This window comes from Octopus bimaculoides, chromosome 9 (assembly GCF_001194135.2).
Source record: "Octopus bimaculoides isolate UCB-OBI-ISO-001 chromosome 9, ASM119413v2, whole genome shotgun sequence".
Lineage (NCBI taxonomy): Eukaryota > Metazoa > Mollusca > Cephalopoda > Octopoda > Octopodidae > Octopus > Octopus bimaculoides.
In genome coordinates, this window is record NC_068989.1 from 42,291,287 (window position 1) to 42,305,050 (window position 13,764).

General features: G+C 36.8%; 2 protein-coding genes across 2 annotated transcripts in view; one reads left to right on the forward strand and one right to left on the reverse strand.

Annotated features, from left to right (window-relative positions):
• The window catches only part of LOC106870301 (uncharacterized), a 204,355-nt gene that overhangs the window by 135,664 nt on the left and 54,927 nt on the right, over positions 1 to 13,764 (forward strand). The window lies entirely within an intron of this gene.
• Positions 1 to 13,764, reverse strand: part of LOC106870298 (centrosome and spindle pole associated protein 1) — a 139,234-nt gene that overhangs the window by 36,809 nt on the left and 88,661 nt on the right. The window contains exons 5-8 of the mRNA XM_052970909.1: positions 4,636 to 4,767; positions 2,371 to 2,538; positions 1,715 to 1,798; positions 431 to 570 (exon numbers count right to left, since the gene is read on the reverse strand). Of these exons, the coding sequence (XP_052826869.1) occupies positions 431 to 570; positions 1,715 to 1,798; positions 2,371 to 2,538; positions 4,636 to 4,767 (524 nt within the window). The remainder of the gene's footprint in view (positions 1 to 430; positions 571 to 1,714; positions 1,799 to 2,370; positions 2,539 to 4,635; positions 4,768 to 13,764) is intronic.

Genomic DNA, 13,764 nt, shown 5'->3' on the forward strand with positions numbered 1-13,764 from the left:
ACACACACACACACACACAGAGTTGGCAATTTCTTTTCTTTCTTTGGACTTTTCCCTTTCTCTTTTCTGATGAAGAGCTATGCTTGAAATGTTAAAAACTTTTTTTCATACCGAGTGTCAAATTAATACATTCCTTGTGCATGTTCTCTTGCTATCTGTTAATTTTGTTACTCATATATTTGAATTGATTGTGTATTTGTATTGGCCATATAAGGTTGGCAATAGGAAGAGAGCATTCAGCTCAGTAAAATGTTCACTTAACCCAAGCTAACAAGAAAAATCAGATATAAAAATGTGAATAAATGAATAAATAGATATATACCCACACACACATACACATGCAAATAGATAGATAAATAGGTAGATAGATAGATAGCAACTGGTGCAGACATGACAGACTAAAAGAATTGAAAACTGAAGGCAGCATTACCTGCTAGTATTCGGTTCATCTCTACTCCTTTCATGGGGTCCATTTGCCCATTTGATATGTTTATTGGGCTCTGAACTTTCTGTGTTCTCAATAGCTTTCAAGCGATTACGCAACAAAGGCTTTTCTACACCAAACACATCCTGGGATATAAATAATAAAAATGATGAGGGCTTCAGACTCTAATAAAAAGGCAGTTCATTTATGGTCACGATTTGACAACAAAATTCTTCAATGTAATGTAATCTTGCCTCATTGTCAAAACATTAATTTCATTTTTTTTTTTTTTTTTTACAAAATATAGCAATTTTAAAAGGAAGATTCTCAGCGTTACTAGTCAGAAATAACAGACAAATCTCTTTCAAATCACATCCTATTCATTATCATCATCATCATTTAATGTCCACCTTCCATGCTGGCATGGGTTGGATGGTTTGACAGGAGCCAGCTAGGCAGGAGCCTGCACCAGATTTCTGTGTTTGTTTTGGCAGGGTTTTTATGGTTGGATGCCCTTCCTAACACTGACCACCCAGCAGAGTGGACTAAGTCCACATGACCACCAGAAAGGACACAGTCATACCTGGAATGTCATAGATCATAGGGCTGCTTGATTCTAGTTTTGAGCAGATGATAAGCAACAAAATATGAGGGGGTGCTGAAAAGTTCTTGGTTTTAAGGGTATTGCAAAAGGCTTGGTTGGAGGCCCAACCTTCTGAGTTCTTTTACAGGGCTTAGAATAGGACTACTGCAATAAGTGTGCAAATTTGAAAGGGAAATATGTTGGATAAAATCATAATTAACTGATCCTCCTGTATTTTCTTTTACCCAAAGCCAGGAACTTTTCAGCACACCCTCATATAGTATACATTATATCCAACAAGATGTATACTATATACACTATATTATATACTCTATATGTAAGTACCAGCTAGGAAGCCTCTATATGGTTGCCCAACCTGCTATAAAACAACCTGCTATAAAACAACAGCTAAATTGCCCTCAAATATGCATGTTTGATGTGGCCCCAGAGACACAATGTCTGAATAAAACATAGGATGGTAATAGATGAAGAACCTTTGATTAACCCTTTAGCATCCAAATGTAAGGCTTTTTCATTCACACTGATTTTAATTAATCGTGCATCATTTTGTAAATTTGAATTTCTTATGACATGATTGTATATTTTTAGAATAACATTGGGAGGTAGCATATGTGGGTTGGATACGGCCAGTTTAAATGCTAAAGGGTTAAAGAGCAACTCCACCACCAATAATTACTGATACTGACCAGTGATAAACTGCTTCCAAAGCCTGGGTGTGAAGCTGTATTGTCTACAGGTCCTTTAGAATTACCATAACGTCGCAGGTTCTCCTGCAAACCAGAGCAGTATAGCGTTAGTAATCTCAAACACAAACAGCTTACTGCAACAGATTATCCACCAAATTCATAAGAAAACTAACTGACACACACACACATATATATATATATATATATATATATATATATATATATATATATATATATATATATTCTATGAGTAAAACAACAAACAGAGACAACTGACTGAAATGTCTCCCTATCTGTCTTTCTCTCTCTCTCTCATATATATATATATATATATATGTATATTTATATATATAATAATACAAATGATATGTGAGCATATGCTTATATACATATATCTACATACCTACATCTACATGTATATATAGATACATATCCGGGTATAGGACATCAAAAAACGTGGACAAAAAAGGAATGGGAACATAAATAAAGCACAAAAAAACGGACAACAGACTGAACACACAGGAAAACAGACGAGCCGCTTATGGAACTTTTCCTTCATCAGCTGCCTCTATTCTAAACTAATATAGATATATAAATAAATATTTTTTCTCCATTATTCCTCTTCTCTCTCATATCCTCTCACCATATGGACTTACCCCAGCCAAATGCTTTTGGTAATCGTTCTCTAGTTCTTCTCTGAGCTTCTTCTTTCTTTTGTCATATTCACCAAACTTAGAAAAAAAATCCACAGATTCAGTAGTGTTCTTGGTCACTGGTTTTGGTGGTGGCTCAGGCTGTTGTGTTGTCTGTCTTTGACTGTTCAGCTAAACAAACAAACAAAAAACATTTTAATTCACCTCATTTATTTGATTTGATTAAACTGGGGTAGGCATGGTTGTGTGTTTGAGAAATTCATTTGGCATCTGCAAGATTTCAGGTCCGGTACCACTATACAACACTATGCAAGTATCTTCTATTATTGCCCTAGCCCAGCCAAATCTTTGTGAATATTTTTGGTAGATGGATAGTGAAAGAAGACCATTGTATGTATGTGTGTGTGTGTGTGTGTGTATAACATCTCTCCTTCCCTACTTAATTTAACACTGGCATATTTATATGTATATTTGCAGCTGCAGTAACGCTTATATTTATAATGCTTACCTTGCTCTCACCCCCAGTAGGGGCAACAATTTTAACATGTTTGAATGATGATAGGTTAAAAGCGAGAACAATTGTTGTGACATGTTTGTTATCAAACGATCACAGAAACCTTCTTTCCAGGTGCTGAATAACAACTCTCCTTTCCATGTTCCCTCCCACATCCCTTTTCCAGTTTTCAGAGTTGGCACAGTAAATGTAGGGACATTGAAATGTAGGTCTAACGAGATTGTAGAGATGCTTGAACAGAGGCGTGTTGATGTGTGTTGCATCCAAGAGGTAAGGTGGAGAGGAGCTTCAGCCAGGTTCCTCACAGTTAAGACACATAGGTATAAAATCTTCTGGGAAGGTAACAGTGATGAAGTAGGTGGTGTGGGCATACTTCTTGCAGAGAAATGGGTGGATTAGGTCATAGAGGTAGTCAGAGTGTGCAATAAAGTGATTAAGCTCAGGCTAGTCTTGCAGAATAGTATAGCTACAATTATATCTGCTTACGTCCCACATGTAGGCCTACCAAATGAACAGAAGGACCACTTTTATGATATTCTTCTGTAGGCTACCTCAAAGATGAGTGACAATGATCTCATCTCTGTGGCTGGGGATTTCAACAGGCATGTTGGACAGCAGTTTTATATCTTCTATGGTGTACATGGGGGCCATGGAATTGGTTCCTGAAACAATGAAGGAACAAGGCTACTGGAGTTCTGTGATGAAAATAACCTATTGATCTGCAACATGAACTTCAGGAAACAAACTAACAACCTGATAACCTATCAATCAGGTAATTCTGCAAACCAGATCAATTTTCCCATTTCTGGTAAGGCAACTTCAGGAGAAATACCTAGCCAAAGATAAATTTAAACTTCTGTACTTGGCTTTTGTTGACTTGGAGAAGACTTTTGACAGGGTCCCCTGATCCCTTATCTGGTGGTCATGTGGAAAGTAGAGATAGACAAGTGGTTGGTGAGAGCCATACAAGCCTTGTACAGGGACACTGCCAGTAAGGTGAGGGTGGGCAGTGAGTACAGTGAAAAATTCAGGGTACAAGAAGGGTTCACCAAGGATTGGTGTCCAGCTCCCTTTTGTTCATCACAGTCCTCCAGGCAATAACAGAGAAATTCAAGATAGGCTGCTCCTGGGAGCGCCTCTATGCTGATGTCTGTGTGAACAGCTATGTTGCATGGCAGTGAAACATAGGCTTTCACAGCAGAGGACATGCGTAGGCTTGAAAGAAATGAAGCCAGTATGCTTCACTGGATGTGCAATGTCAGTGTGAATGTTTGATAGAGTGTAAGCATCTTGAGAGATGAATCACATGTGGTGTGCAAGAGAGACGACTGCGCTGGTATGGTCATGTGATGTGTATGGACGAGGATAGCTGTGTAAAGAAGTGCCGATCTATAATTGTGGAAGGAACCTGTGGTAGAAGTAGACCCAGGAAGACATGGGATGAGATGGTGAAGTATGATCTTCAAACTTTGAACCTCACAGAGGCAATGGCTGGTGGCTGAGACTTGGTGATGTGCTGTGCTTGAGAGGACCCGTAAAGCCAAGTGCACCCATGCTGGTGGCACGTAAAGAACATCTTTTGAATGTTGCACCTCATAAAAAAATCCTTCAAGATAAAAATATATGAGTGTGTGTGTGCATGTGTATGTGTACATGTGCACATGCAAAATCTGCCTCAACAAATTCAATCTGATCCAAGCAAACATGGAAAAGTGGACTTAAAATGATGATGATGATAATGATGAAACTTTTACCTTCTCTCCTGCAGACACTGACATGGCCCTCAGCTCATTTAGCTGTCGTTCCAAGCGTCCAATGTTCAATTCCTGCCGGGAGAGGTTCTTCCTTGCAGGGGATTCCAGTTGTGGAATTGTCATTTCATTCTCCTTAAATTTGCAATCACAAACAAATAATTGATTAGTTAATTACAATTTATCAACATTATGTTTGGTTGAAAAATATTTGAATATCATTGGCATAGTAAGTTAATCAACTAAAATGTTTATCAAAGGATACAGGTTCAAATTCAAGCATGCTTCTTCTGAGATTTACTCTTTTTAAATCTCTGTTGTTGTGCTAGGTTAACCCCAGACAGCCCTAAGTGCATAGACCAATGACCAACCTACCTTTCCATATATTTTGGATGGTGCCTATCAACTTCTTTGATTTCATAGTGGCCCAGAAGATAAAATAAAAAAATTACTGGCACACATTGTATGGAATGTATTTTAAAAAGTCATATTTTAAAGGTAAAAATACAAACAGATATTACATCTTCCTTATATTAAGGGTAAAGACCCCCTTTTGTCATGAGTGACCATGGGATTGCACCTAGAAAGTTACCCTCCAAGGTACAAGTCCAGGCAAGATTGTTTTTGTGGAAGACCAGCAGTCGCCCACGCATACCAGCCTCCCCTCTCCATGTCACCATTGTTATCCAAAGAAAAGGCAATGGCTGCTACAGTGTAGCACCAGTGATGTTACAACTCATTTTTACAGCTGAGTGAACTGGAACAATGTGAAATAAAGTATGTTGCTCCACAACACAACACACAGCCTGGTCTGGAAATTAAATCCACTACCTCATGACTCTGAGCCTGACATTCTAACCACTGATCCACACACCTTCACGTTGTTGTTGGCATCCTTTTGTCTTGGGAGACAATGCAGTTGCGCATAAACTAATCCAGTCTGGTTTTTACATTTCATGTCCTTTCCAGTTTCCTCTCCAGTTTTGCACAGGCCTGGGCTAGATGTAAGAAAATCCTGGGTAGCCCAATTGTCAGGATTCCTCTCTCAACCTTGGTGACATAGTCCAAAGGAGTGTAGAGCATTACGTTTGGCACCAGCTTGGTTGCAGGAGCTGCAGGAAGAATGTCGAATCGAACACTAAACTGCCTACGGGGCTCCACTCCGGATTTCTTTGAAAGTTGTCTCCTTTCTGTAACCCTGGATAGGGGCCCATATCGAGTACTGTCAGCTGGAGCCAACTGAGCCCGGGACTTGTGTCAGACAGGGTCGTCACTCCCTGAAGTCGTGAAGAAAATCATTACCCACTACCTTCATGTTCTATTAATTATATAAATATAATGGTGCAGTGATGACTAAGTGGTCAAGAAGCTTGCTTTGCAGTGAAATGGCTTCAGGTTCAGTCCAACTGCACAGTACCTTGAGCAAGTGTCTTTTACTATAGCCTCATGTCTACCAATGCCTTGTGAGTGAATTTGGGAGATGGAAAACTGTGAGGAAGCCTGTTATGTGTGTGTGTGTGTGCTTGTCCCCCCACCACCACCACCACTTGACAGTTTGTTCAGGCTCAGTCATCTAGCAGTTCAGCAAAAGAGATCAATAGAATAGGTACCCACCTTATAAAAACTACTGGGGTCAATTAGTTCAACTAAAATTTCAAGGCCCAATGAATGAAACAAGTGAAATATAACATTGTAGCAAAGATACATGGTTACCTCTGACATAATGTGGATTAGCCATGGATTTCCACAACAGCAAGATATCAGTGTCTGTCCCTCTACCTTTAGCCTCTCAACACCTGGTTTAAAGGCTTATTCCTCTCTATAACACACCCCTCAGTATCAGGGGCATTTTCTCTGTCTTGTGAGTTACTCTATGACCTCACTGGTATTGGTGACATGAAAAAGTAAACTCTGTAGAATGGTTGGTGTTAGGAAAAGCATCCAGCCACAGAACCCATACCAAATCATGGATCCTGTTGAACTGTCTCATGTATACTTGTATTGAAGACCCGATGATGATGACTTGTATCTCTTATCTTTTACTTTTTAAAGGCTGATACTTATTCTATCAGTTCCTTTTGCTGAACTGCTAAGTTACAGGGATGTAAACCCACAAACACCAGTTGTCAAGTGGTGATGGTGGAAAATCACAGACATGAAGACATACAATGTGAAATAAAGTGTGTTGCTCAAGAACACACACACACACACACACAGCCTGGTCTAGGAATTGAAATAAAGTGTGTTGCTCACACACACACACACACACACATACATACATACATATATATAACGGGCTTCTTTCCATTTCCATCTACCAAATCCACTCACAAAGCTTTGGTCAGCCCAAGGCTATAGTAGAAGACACTTGCCCAAGGTTCCACACAGTGGGACTGAACCTGGAACCATGTGGTTGGGAAGCAAACTTCTGACCACACAGCCATGCCTGTACCTAGCAAATTTTTAGGATAACATGTTTTTTCAAGATGCTCAAGATTTAGTATAGATGTTCTAAAGCAATACGTTACATTTTTAAAAAGCCTTACAACACAATGGTGTACCATGGCACATCGTTTATCTTCTTTGATACCAATTTACCTGAGACCACCCTTGGTTCTACAATACAAACTTCTTATTTTAAAGGGATTGAACTTAAAGCTTTTACATCAAAATTTCATGCTAATCTGTGTTCCAAAACACCAGTTTGATAATGAGAAAGCTATTTTTTACTAAATTCTTTATTATTTTCAATATTAAATGAAACAAAAGCAGTATGGTGACAAAACAGTTAAGAATCACTTAACTGAAATCCTGATACTACATTGTCTAATATATACTTATTTCTTTTATTATTAAAGAGTGGAGGGAATTTGGCTGTTATTTCTAACATATTGAGTATCTGGGTAAAGGGTATATCATTGCATTGGTGTTTAAAGCTTAGTCATTCTTTGTTAACTTGTGATTATAGTCATAACACTTTATCTTCTGCTTTCTCTTAGACAAACAGTAACTGTCCACTTTTCATGTCAACCTACCTTACTGACCTCCAAGAACTCTGCCCTATTAGCTAATAATTGTCAATGATATCTTTCAGAAGTGTCCTTAGATTCCAGATCTTTACTCAATCACTTTTTGTTTTTCAAATATGAAACTTTGCCTCCACGTGTCTAAATACAGCAGAGAAAGATATATATTTAACATTTTAACTGAAAAATTAAATTTCTTGATTATTCCAGTAATTATACTAAATGGTTACTGAAAAATAGAATTGGTATTTTCTGCAAGTCACAGGGTCTCAATAAATTTGACATATCTCAACAAAAAAAAAAAAAAAAAAAAAAAAAAAAAGTTTCAAACATGACATTCCTCAACAAATGGCAGACTAGTATATAAAACTGCTTTCTACAGTTAAGGGTAATAACATTTTGAGCAGATATATATGATTTCAACATTAAAAGGCTTAAGAGTTAAAATTATCAGTTGGGCACATTCCCCATCACTAACCCATGCAAACATTCAGTGAAAATTACAGAGAAGTTCTTAAATTTGGATAAGTTTGAATATTCTGGGGGAGATAAAGAATTTGATATTTTAGGACTATCTAAGAATGAAAGAAAGAAATAAAGAGGAACAAAATTTTAAATCATGGCTGTCTCTCAGAGAAAAGACAATCATGCAACATTAGATTCCACATCTCCCCATGGTATACAAACTTACCAAAACTTATTAACTAATTTGGTCATAAATTATTTGCTAACTTTGTGAATCATGAAACATGCATTTTCAGAATAAGCTCATGTGATGGGAGGTGGGAATGACTAATGATGTCATCTACTTTGCAGTTATGTAATCAGGAAATAATTATAATTCACTTCAACATTTGTCCTTGTTTGTTTAACAAGATACCAGAGATTGAAATAGAAAGTTATTCTAATTGAAGTTGAAAGGAAACTAATAATAAACATGTAAGCCAGAGCAATGATTGTCTTAAAATTGTTGTAGTTTAGAACCAAGGGTGGTAAATCTATGGCAGAATTACCCAATGATACACATGGGAACATTTTATATAAAATTAAAAAGAATTATTGTTATTATTAATAACAACAATAATAATAATAATGGTTTCAAATTTTGCCACAAGGGCAGCAATTTTTAGGGAGAGGACTAGTTGATTACATCGACTCCAGTGTTTAACTGGTACTTATATTATCAACCCTGAAAGGATGAAAGGCAAAGGTGACCTTGGTGGAATTTGAACTGAGAACTGAGAATACCACTAAGCAGTTTGTTCAGTGTGCTAACAGTTCAGCCAGCTTACTGCCTTAACAATAATAATAATCTACTATAATAATACTCATGTGTTTTTCTCCATCATAACATATGAATGAGAAAGGAAGGAAGAGGTGATAGATAAATAAGGAAGGAAAGAGTGATGGCAAACTGGTAGTGAGAGCGTTTCAACTCTGTGAGTATGTATGTGTGTGTATGTAAAAGGGAGGAATGTGTGTGTGTGTGTGTGTGCAATGGAGGTGGGATGGTGAACATTCAATGCTGAAAAGAAAAAATCAAACAGTGTTTCAACTCTGCGTGAGTATGTGTGTGTACATGTACAAGGGAAGTATGTGAAGGCTTGTATGAGTGAACTAACGTTCTTTCAGTAACAAACACTGATCAATGTTACATCTCAAGAGACAACAACTAGATAACATTGACAAGTGTATTAATTTACCATCCATATTTATAGAAAAAATACAACAATTAGCTGCCATTTTTTGACAGCACGGGGCCAGCTAGTAATAATAATAATAATAATAATCCTTTCTAATATAGGCACAAGGCCTGAAATTCTTGTGCATGTCCTCTTGTTGTTTGTTACTGTTAATATTATTATTTGTTTATTTGAATCGACTATATATATATATATATATATATATATATAAATATTCTTTATTTATGGGTTAGAGCTATGATTGGTTTCATGTTAAAAGAGAAATCCCTAAACAATAATCACATGGAACATCAGTGCTCATCTCCATTCAAAATGTAGATGGTACTGGTGCCACCTGAAAAGAACTCAGTCTACTTTGTAAGGTAGTTAGTGTTAGGAAGGGGCATCCAGCCATAAAAACCATACCAAAACAGACAGTGAAGCCCAGTACAGTCTTCTGCTTAGCCAACTTCTGTTAAACTCTCCAACCTATGCCTGCATGGAAAACGAATGTTAAATGATGATGACACACACACACTTTAGTTTGTCTCAATGTTGTGTAGTACCCTTTAGTCAGTAAGGAGTAAGACTAGTACATTAACACTTTAGCATTTAAACCAGTCATATCCAACTCAAATATTCTATCTATTTAATGTTCAAACTGGCCAGATCCAGCTTCTCACACTTATCTTACATTGTCATTCAAAAATAAACAACCACATCATCAAAATCTCGAAGCTATGAGATAATGCATGATTAATTCAAAACAATGTGAATAAACAAGCATAGAGTAATCTGAATGCTAAAGCATTAAACTCAGTTAGGTGTACAACTAGAACCCTAAACTCAAACATCTTTCATTACTGAGGTGGAGGTCTGGTGCCTTAAACCCAGTTAGGTGTATAACTAAAACCTTAAACTCAAACAACTTTTTGTTTCTACAGTGTAGGACTGGTATCCTAAATTGAGTTAGGTGCAACTAATACCCTAAACTCATAAACAAATTCTAAATAGCTTTCAACATACTCCTTCTTGACAGTTGAAGATCAATATGTTTAAAAAAAAAATTTTTTTTAATAAAAGAAAGGAAGGCAATGGAATTTCCCAAATGCTAAAAAGATTGATTGCATTCCTGAAACTGTTCCTAATTACTGAGGATTAAGAAATGACTAATTAGTTTCCAATATGCTGATTAACTGCATAAAATGATGACAAATGATATACAAATGAAACTGATAAAATGGATCTCTGAATTAGCAACATGAATGCAAGATTATAAAAATTGGTCTCCATCAAAATTGTAAACCAACAAGAGAAGGTATTAGCAAGTCAATTAACCTCTGCAGTTTAATAAGTCAAAATCTGTAGGAATTAAACTCAGTTAGGCAGGCAATGTTTTCCACACATTATTTTCCAGTTTAGAAAGAATATTATTATTATTATTATTATTATTATTATTATTATTATTATAAAACCACTTTAAAGATTTATATAATCCATCTGTTGCAACTGATGTTTAATGCTTATATTAGCAAAACTTAAAGGAAAAGAAAAAAAGATTACTTCAAAATATTTCTGATTTTACAAAATGCTTGCAGCAAGCACATATGCATGAGATCCTGAAGAACGTGGGAGATTTCACCATCATCATCGCCATTTAATGCCCGTTTTCCATGTTGGCATGGGTTGAACGGTTTGATGGAAGCTGACCAACTGAAGGGCTGTTCAGACTCCATGTCTGTTTTAGCATGATTTCTTTGGCTGGATGCCATTCTTAATGCCATCCACTTTACAGAGTGTACTGGGTGCTTTTATGCAGCACCGCTATGGGTACTTTTTATGTGGCACCAGTATTTACGAGCCTGCAAGATTAATGATGCTCAGCTGAAGAGGGTTGCAAGGGACACGCTTGTATGCAAGGGCAACCAAGTTTTTACTTAGCTTGATGTGTCTTTTCAAGCACAGCAAACTGCCAGGCATCTTGGTCTCCTGTTATCTCCTCTGTAAGTCCCAATGTTTGTAGATCGTTTCTCGCCACTTTAAGATTGTGATTCTTGGCTTGAGAGTTCAAAACTTTGTAATGTCAGTTTGTACCTAATTATGTAATTACTTTAGATAATTGAATATGATATTGCTCAAAGAGAGCAGGCCAAAATCACAAGGAAAGGAAGGGTTATAATATAACCCTATTGTCACTATATTTTTGTTGAATTACACTGTTTTTGTTTCAATTAATTTTGAAAATAATGAAGAATTTAATGAAACAACTTTATAATTATTATGCTGGTGTTTGGGACGTAATATGGAATGTGTGTGTGTGAGTGGATCTGGTAGACGGAACTGAGATAACTTAGATTGGTCTAGGCCATGTCTAAATTAATAGCACCACCTGATAGGATTAGCTAAATCCTTTTTAAGTAAAGTTTTGTAGTATCATGGTCCATTCAAGTAGGGAGTTCTTGTTGAGTGAGTTATATCCAGGTATAGGTGGATTATCAGGTATTCCTTGAAGAAATTTCTCTACATTCCATTTAAAGGTGATGGGATCCTTTTCCTCTTTAATCTGTTTCAGGGCAATGTTAAAAAAAAGGGTCTGTTGAGGAAAAGAAATCGTGTTGCAGTGTATTTATGTGTTGTGATCCTGAATTGAGTAGAGGACATATCGCCTATGGTTCTAGCCTTGGATGAATTTTGAAGCTAATGTTGAGGTTGTTTGGGCAATGCTGGTGGTGTATTCTCCACATTGTGAAAATGCTGTATCACTCACAGCGATGCTAATGCTTTAAGGCGTTCCAATAATCGAGATCAGTCATGCCCTTAATTCTTTTAGTGAATGCCTTCTGGGGCAATTAAAGTTTCAAAAGGTTTTGTTTTGTATGGGGAGACCACAGGGGGCAGCAGTATTTGAGGTGTGGCCATACAAAGGAGGAGAAAAGAGGAATGATGACACCTAGTTTTCTAGACTGGAAGGTTCTTAGGATCCAGGAACTCATCTTACGAGCTATATCGACCTTATTGTTGATGTGGGCACTCCAGCTTAGATTGTTGTCAACAATTACTCCTAGGTTTCTGATATTATTGCAGTGTGTAGTTCCCCTGAAGGAAGAGAGTATGGCTATTTTAGAATAGTCTTTCTTCCAAAATTAATCAGCTCCAATTTTCCCTCATTTGGTTGCATTTTGTTTGGTTGCATTTTGCCCATTGACTCACAGCATGTAGATCAGACTGGAGTTCAGCTTGGTTTTCTTCTTCATTGATAATTTTCTGGAGCTTAGAGTCATCAGCAAATATTTTCACTTTGCTGTGCTTTATGATGCTGGAAAGATTGTTTACATAGACTATAAAGAGAAGCAGGCCAAAGACAATCCCCTGCTGGACATCACTGGTGACTTTTGCTGGGCTTGAGTGGATTCCATCGATCACAACATGTTGTGTTCTGTTCCCCAGGAAATACTTATATATATAAGTATGCAGATGTCTATGTGTGTGTGTGTGTCTGTGTTTGTTCCCCCACTACTAATTTACAACCAGTGTTAGTGTGTTTACATCCTCGTAACTTAGTGGTTTAGCAAAATGAGACCAATAGAATAAGTACAAAGCTTAAGAAAAATAAGTCCTGGGGTGGAGTTGTTTGACTAAAACCCTTTAAGACAGTGCTCTAGCATGGCCACAGTCAAATGACTGAAACAAGTAAAAGATATACACACAGACACAAACATACATACACACACACACACACACATGCAATGGGCTTTCTGTACTTTTCATCAATCAAATTCACTTACAAGGCATTAATCGATTTGGGCTATATTACAAGACACTTAGCCAAAGTGCCATGCAAAATCTTTGATATTTATTGTTTCTTTTATGGGACTTACAGAGTAGAATAATATTGATTTCAGATTTTGGCACAAGGCCAGCAATTTTGGGGAGGAAATAAGTCGATCACATCGACCCCACTGTTTAACTGGGACTTATTTTATCAACCTCAAAGGGACGAAAGGTATAGTCAACCTCAACAGAATTTCAACTCAGAATGTAATGATGGACTAAATACTGCTAAGCATTTTGCCCAGCGTGCCAGTTTGCTGCCTTAACAAAGTACAATGATAATGGCATTTATAAACTATTATTTTCCCCTGATTGTCTTTTTAATACCATTATTTAAACACACTTCATACAATGCTTTCCTTTACTTCAATTTCTGTTTTCCTCTTATATTTCCTATTAATATTAAAACAATGCACACAGATAAGCATAAAGACTTTTCTTTTTGCCTGAACAAAAAACAAAAACAAAAAAAGACCCCCAAAACATCCATTATCATTGCTATTTATTCATCACTTCTACTTTATGTGAAATATTTATTATAAACAAAAACATAATTCCTAAAGCTGTCCCATTCAGACAATTCAGAAGTTATT